The sequence below is a fragment of the Chaetura pelagica genome, unplaced genomic scaffold, assembly GCF_000747805.2.
Source record: "Chaetura pelagica isolate M959 unplaced genomic scaffold, ChaPel_1.0 scaffold109, whole genome shotgun sequence".
Classification (NCBI taxonomy): domain Eukaryota; kingdom Metazoa; phylum Chordata; class Aves; order Apodiformes; family Apodidae; genus Chaetura; species Chaetura pelagica.
This window is the reverse complement of record NW_009970725.1, coordinates 2,235,918-2,243,066: the sequence shown is the minus strand read 5'-3', so window position 1 is coordinate 2,243,066 and position 7,149 is coordinate 2,235,918. Positions and strand designations below refer to the sequence as shown.

Below are 7,149 nucleotides of genomic sequence, written 5' to 3'. Positions count from 1 at the left end.
GAGAGAGCGAGAGAGAGAGAGAGAGAGAGGGGCGTGTCGCGCTGCCTCTCTCATGGGGTTCTTCGGCGCCAGTTTTGCATTTCCGGGCTTTTCAGCCAATCAGACGGGACCTAGTCCTGCCCCTGCTTCCGGCCACGGCTCCTCCCCTGCAGCAGCTGCTCCCCCCCCCATACACACAGAGGGGGTTCAGTGCCGCGTGGAGACACCGTTTTAAGTCAGTTTTGTCGGCTGACTCAAAGGACATTTCATGTTCGTGTAAGGAAATACCTGGTCCTTCACAACAGCATATTAACAAATTAAATAATGTAGACTCGTGGCTGGTTTTACTCTTGGAATAAGAAAGTTTCAGGAGCAGAGGTTACTGTCTCAGCTTCCTCCACAAATGCTTTCAACTTGCTCTTAGATATCTTAAAAGGTGACTTTATAAATTAGAGTTGGTTATACTGTAACTTCTCTGCTTATTTTTTTCCCATTCCTGACTATGAAGAATTTTTTTTTTTAAAAGCAAAGGGTACCTGTGTATTTCCTGCACTTTTTTTGTCCACATCTGTCATTTCAATAGAGAATGTCTGCCTGTGAGTTTCTACTTTGATTATGACTATTCTGAACTGTGTGACTGCTACTTAAGAGAGGAGAAGGACATATTTTCTATGAAAGCTGAGGATACAGTATGGTTCCTTTGGTGGAATTCAGGACTTCACAGTCTTTATCTACTGTTCTGCAGGTTGCAAGTCATCTTCTTTCTTTGAAATAGGTACTACTTAAGAATTCTGTGGTATAAAACATACCAGAACTGGCAATTGCTTATTGAAAAGGCTCATATTACAGATTTAAGTTTTTGGCATATAGTTTAAGTTGATTAAATTTGTTGTGATGCACCTGTATTTGTTTGCATATAAATACACACTACACTGCTAACTGTGCCACGTCAGCCACTGTGCTATTTTGAACAATGAAGTGCTTAAATTTCAGAGTGGATTTCAGATACTAAATCAAATACTCTGTCATCATGTTGTTACTCCTCTGTAGCAACCACTGTGGAGTAGGAAGTATGGTGTTTAAAGGCACAGTTGACATTTTTTCTTCATGAATTGATTTAAGTTATTTTACTGTAATGCAGTGATTCCATGTGAAAGCCTCCTTACATAATGTTATATACATGCATGTAACTAGGTATTTCATCCATGCTGGATCACATCAGCTAAATTTAACTCTGGCTGTTGGAAATACTTACTCATAGGATTATGGCACAGCTGTGGAAACTACTACTCTTGTTTTGGTTGGAGATTTATGAGGCAACCTCAGGGGGAAAAATATGTTATTATTTTTTTAATACAAACATACATGCCAATGTAGATGATGGCAGATCTAAAAGGAGGTGCACAGTTGAAGAGTGTCAGGGAGCCAGTTGTGTAATAGCACGGTGCAAAGCCAGTGCTATTATATGAACCAATGCCCCTTACCCTCCCTTACATGCATATGTGACTAGAAACAAAAGAGACAAGCATATACTAAGCTTTACATCTTGCTTTCTCTTTGCAATACATTGTTAAGCAGTTATATTCTGGTATGTGAAAGCTGTGTGGCATTGCTTACATTTGCTGATGTATTTTGGTCATAAATTTACTTCAAAGTGTCCTGTCTGCATTTCTCTTCCAGGTTCAGGTCCTTCGCAATGCAGGGGAAGAAGTGACCCTAACTGTGTCCTTTCTGAAAAGAGCACCTGCTTTTCTCAAGCTACCATTGAATGAAGATTGTGCATGTAAGCCTTTATTACTTGGCCAAAAAAAAAATTGAATTCAATGCTCATGAACTCTTGCAACTTCTGAGCTTAATGTGGATTGGCAGCAGCTTCTTTGGTCACCATTGCTGCCTGAATATGAGCTGTTTGTATTGCCAGGTCTTGTAGTAATATTTACCTCAAGCAAAAAAATAATTTGCTTGCAAAACAGATCACCAGACATTTAAGTAGTGTGAATCAGCAAAGTTGCAGGTAAAACAGTGGAATTACATTATTTTACAGTAGCTCACATCCTGATGCAGAGTATTTAAACCCCTTTTTTTCAGGCAGCACCAGCTAACATTTTATTTTGAAACAGTTTTGTCTTGTAAATGTGAAAATGAGCTTGTATGTGTGTATTTGGAGGGCTTAACTTTTCCATTTAAAATTCAGAGGCTTTGGTGGAGGTGTCTGTCTACCTAAAAATAAATTATCCTCGGTTGATTTGTTTAAATCCAACTGATTTTTAGTCAACTAGCCCCATGAGAGTTTTATAGACACAGCTGTCTTCCTTTAATTATATTAAACTGTAGGTGTGGATGCATAGTTACAGACAGTTGCAGCATGTCTAAGCATATCTACATGACAGTCTGTGCCTTTTGTCACTGCTGCTTTCATTCTGTTTCTTGCTCCTAAGAGGGTAAAATTAGTTGCTTATTTTTTAAGCAGCAAAACAGTAAAAATTTTATTTCAATAATTTTAGCCTTTGATTTTAATATAGTAAAAATTAAATTAACTAAATTATGAAATAATATTTTTTTACAATCATTCACTGAAATTCTATCTCTACCTTTTTTCAAGGTATTAAATTTTAGTGAGACAAGAAAAAAATATAACATCATATTCTTAAAAATTTGTTCCTTTTATGAAAGGCTGTGATACCACAGAGTACCTTGAGCAGCAGTCATAAACATGTATTTGAATGAATCCTGTCGTTACTTTTGAGGTGCAGCACTGCAATTTCCTAAGTTATTACAAGAACACTTAAAACTGTAAACTTCACTGAGAGTAACAAAAGCATCTGAGTTGTTCTCTGACGTAAAATTTGCAAAAAAACTTTGGTTGTTTTTTTTTTTTTTTACTAAGCAGATTATTAACTCGTTTAAGCGGAGCACCAGGGGAATGTTTCTTAACCCTCCACTCAGCTTTAAAAGGCACTCCACTCAAACCAGAAGACAAACTGGCTGAATGGAGAAAGTAAATGGATGTTAGATATGACAAAGCCAATGGGGGGGAAGGAAATACACATACAGACATACAAATGTTTGAATTATAGTCTTACAGATTAATGAAGACTTTTTTGTGAATTCATATTTTTATTAGGTGCCCCCAGTGACCAAAGCAGTGGCACATCCTCTCCCCTGTGTGACAGTGGTTTGCATCTCAACTACCATCCCAACAACACGGTAAGAGCTTATATTTCTTTGATGGAAATACACAGAAGCATAATACTACTTTAATAGCTAAGTGGAAGTACCTACTGAAGGGCAGCAATGTGGGAGGAGCTCTAATTCACATTGGAGATGGACAGTTCTGTAGGGGACAAAAAAAGTTGCCAGATATTATGGTTGGGCATTAAACTATGACAAATTGTACCAGCTGACACTGTAACTTGACACTGGGATCACTATTTTTATCTGGGCAAATGTGGGAGGAGCTCTAATTCACATTGGAGATGGACAGTTCTGTAGGGGACAAAAAAAGTTGCCAGATATTATGGTTGGGCATTAAACTATGACAAATTGTACCAGCTGACACTGTAACTTGACACTGGGATCACTATTTTTATCTGGGCAATAGGCAATTTGTGATTATTTTTTTTTTTTTAATTCTTGTTTATTTCTACAGGATAGGATTTTAAATTATTAAAATTAAAATCTATCTATTTAAAGAAAATATAGATTTTTTCAGAATATTTTCCATTAATTTGATTTTGCTTGTTATCTAAAGCTTCTGTCAAATAATGATTTAGATGTAAGTTTTTGCCTATTTTTAAGGTGAGAGTATTTTACCTTTAGTAATATACACTTAAAATCTTGCTCAAGAATGACAGCATTATAGAGCAAAGTCTCTATAGGATAAAATGTTGCAGATGTCTGATCAGATTCTTAGTAAAAGATGCCCTTGAAGTGTTTAAAGGGCCTTGTAACCATTTTCATGGTCAGGAAATGCCAAATTTCTGTTATTTTATATAGTTCCAAAGGGATTTTTGCTGCATTTTTAGCTTTGTGGTAGGTGAAAATACACAAATAATATTAAAAAGCATTGAATAAATAGACCACTATAAAGCATAATCATTACTGATATATTAAAAAACAGAAACATAGGCATTATTCTGTCGACTTTGCTATTTATAGTTTCGGCCTTGTTTTATTGCATCTCCCTTGTTTATAGCATCTCCCTTATGAGGAAAGGCTGAGAGAGCTGTGGCTCTTTATTCTGGAGAAGAGAAGGCTGAGGGGAGACCTTATTAATGCTTACAAGTATCTAAACTGTGGGTGCAAAGAGGATAGAGCCAGACTCTTTTCAGTACCCAGTGACAGAACAAGGGGCAATGGGCGCAAACTGGAACGCAGGAAGTTCCATTTAAATGTGAGGGGAAACTTCTTTACAGTGAGGGTGACAAAGCCCTGAAACAGGCTGCCCAGGGAGGTTGTGGAGTTTCCTTCTCTGGAGATACTCAAAACCCATCTGGATGCAGTCCTGAGTAAAGTGCTCTAGGGGATCCTGCTTTAGTAGGGGAGATGGACTAGATGATCTCTAGAGGTCCCTTCCAACTTTGACAATTCTGTGATTGTTCTTTCATACTTCCCTGGTAAAAGTTTTAGCTAGAAGCCCAGAGACTTTAAAGTCAATAGCACATATCTCAGCCTGATTTTAATATGAGAAAACCCTAGGATTGATAACATTTATAGGAGCTGCAATTCATAAGAATTGGATTAAAGCAATAAAATGAGCATCTTAATGCATGTCTAATTATTATATATAATATATATGTAATACTAATGCAAGAACATCAGAGACAGACTTATCTTAACAGTTTATACATGTAGATGTATAGAAAGGGCATTGCAACAGATCCGAAAATTATTTTGCTAGCCATTTCAGTGCTAAATTTGCTTTTAGCACAAAAATGATGCTTCCCTTTGTGAATCCAGTTCCTGCAGATGTCAAAACTGATGTAAATTAGCTACAGCTTCTATTTGAACTGCTAATAATTTACTGAAACCAGATCTTTTTCTTTCTGTTTAAATAATATAATCAGACATCATGAGTCTAATCATCCTAAATCAAATTCTTCTGTTGAAGACCAGGATGTAGTTCTTATCTCATATATCCCTTTGCCATGAGAATAAAATGCTTCATAAAACCAAATGAGACCTCTGTGTGAGTTGCTAAATTATGTACAGCTCTTGTCCTTCCTTTTTCTTAGAATATTCTCTAGAATACATTTTGAGTTGTGGCAATAGTCTATTTCTTAATTTATAGCCTTAGTGGTTCACATGAAGGAGACTTCTAACTCAGAATTTGGAGTAGACAGGACCAAATTTTGGCCTTTTGTCTGCAGTTCAAAGTGTCTAAAGATAGGGTTAACATTTCTGTTGCAGCCAGATCTAGGCCTACCATTTGCATCTGAACTTTTTGCTACACTTCAGCTTTTCCCACAAGTTTAATCACAGCTGAGGAATGGTTCCTGAAAGCAGACAAAGAACATTAAACATTCAAGACATTGTTCAGAGTAATATCCTAGCTTAGTCTTCCTTGCCAATCATTCATTTATTTGGTTTGAATCTGTGGAATGTTTTACCAGAATTTGACTCTTTTAAGCAACTGACTGTACTTATGAAAAGCTTGCTGTTCAGCTGAAGTGAAGCTTATAGTGATCTTCCTTTTTTTAAATTTTATATACATAAAAGACATATGAACATATACATAAAAATAAAGTTCATGTTGGCAAAGCTTTACAATTCTGTAGATCTTACACAGAAATCACACCATAAAAAAAATAAGGTATACTTAATTTTTTGTAATGTTTATCTTATAGGAGATACAGGTAATAAAAAATCGTAATTGTTGCAGGAATGACAGATACAATTTTATTGATATACTACAGTGATGACATACATTTCAGTAAGAATCATGTGTCCAGAAAATAGCATCACTACCACTATTTTGTAAAGGTTTTTCTAAAACAAGGAAGAGGTGTTGGATCTTCCTTAATGAATTCTTAGCACTTTCCCATTTATAGGCATTTCTGATTGAAAACTGTATTCTGTAAAAATACTAGTGAAATTAGACTCTGGATATTAAAATGCTCATTTTTGTAGATATGATCATAGATATGATTAAGTTGAATTTTCATATAAGTAATGTCTTGTGTAAACAGGCAAAATTCAAATATACATTGTAAACATGTAGTTTTAACTAAATGATTTTCATCCCATTAATAATTACCAGGTGTTGAGGTGATGTCATTAGAATAAACATTTATGTACATGTGTATGGGGCGACAGGACACAACAGAATTATGAGTGTATAGTGAATACATTAGATCATGGAATCACAAAATTGTCACAGTTGGAAAAGACCTCTAAGATCACCAAATCCAACTGCCAACCCAAAAAAACCTCGATAAAAAAAAACAACAAAACCCAAACCCAAACACCTTGGCTATTTTGTCATGTCCTGAAATATTAAATCTACACTGAAGTATTAAATCTACGTGGCTAAAATTATAATTATTATAATTTTATTATTATTCACTTTATTCATTATTAGTAATTAAAAACAAACAAACAAAACAAACAAAACCCACAACAAAGCACATAATCTGTTTTTCCTAGGTTTTTAGAATATTTGTGGAGCCCAAAACTGAGAAAGACCTTTTAATGTTTTTCAGGATACGTTATCATGTTCCTCATGGCCAGCATCCCCAGGACTCAGGTGGGAAAAAAGGTGGTGTGATCTCCGCTTAATTCCACTTCTTCATTCAAGGTTCTCTCAGTACCTTCCAGGATCAGATTTGTGCAGGTAAAGAAGTTCAGAAACTTCAAACTGTTGACTTCCTGGTTAACTGATAAGAGCCTTAGGGAGTTGCCTTGTGAAAGGAATGGCAATATCCATGCACAGCTGATGTCAGAGACACAGAACATAGGAGCTTTCATAAAGGTCTGTCTAGGTCCACCTCAGTCTGCATTTTCCTCTAACATCAGCCAGGACCAGGTGTGTGAGGAAGACATGCAGACTTCCCACTTGCACCTTGTGGTATGTTTCTCACTTTAAGATTACATGTAGGTCATTATATTTACTAACTGCTGATGTTCCTGCTCTCAAAAGCTTCTTTCTCAGCTGCTTTTTTTTTTTTTTTT

General features: G+C 36.0%; 1 protein-coding gene across 1 annotated transcript in view; it reads left to right on the top strand.

Moving 5' to 3' along the window:
- SNTG1 (syntrophin, gamma 1) overlaps nucleotides 1-7,149 on the top strand; it is a 330,610-nt gene that overhangs the window by 212,014 nt on the left and 111,447 nt on the right. Inside the window, exons 8-10 of the mRNA XM_010006812.1 lie at nucleotides 1,660-1,762; nucleotides 3,104-3,186; nucleotides 6,681-6,811. Of these exons, the coding sequence (XP_010005114.1) occupies nucleotides 1,660-1,762; nucleotides 3,104-3,186; nucleotides 6,681-6,811 (317 nt within the window). The remainder of the gene's footprint in view (nucleotides 1-1,659; nucleotides 1,763-3,103; nucleotides 3,187-6,680; nucleotides 6,812-7,149) is intronic.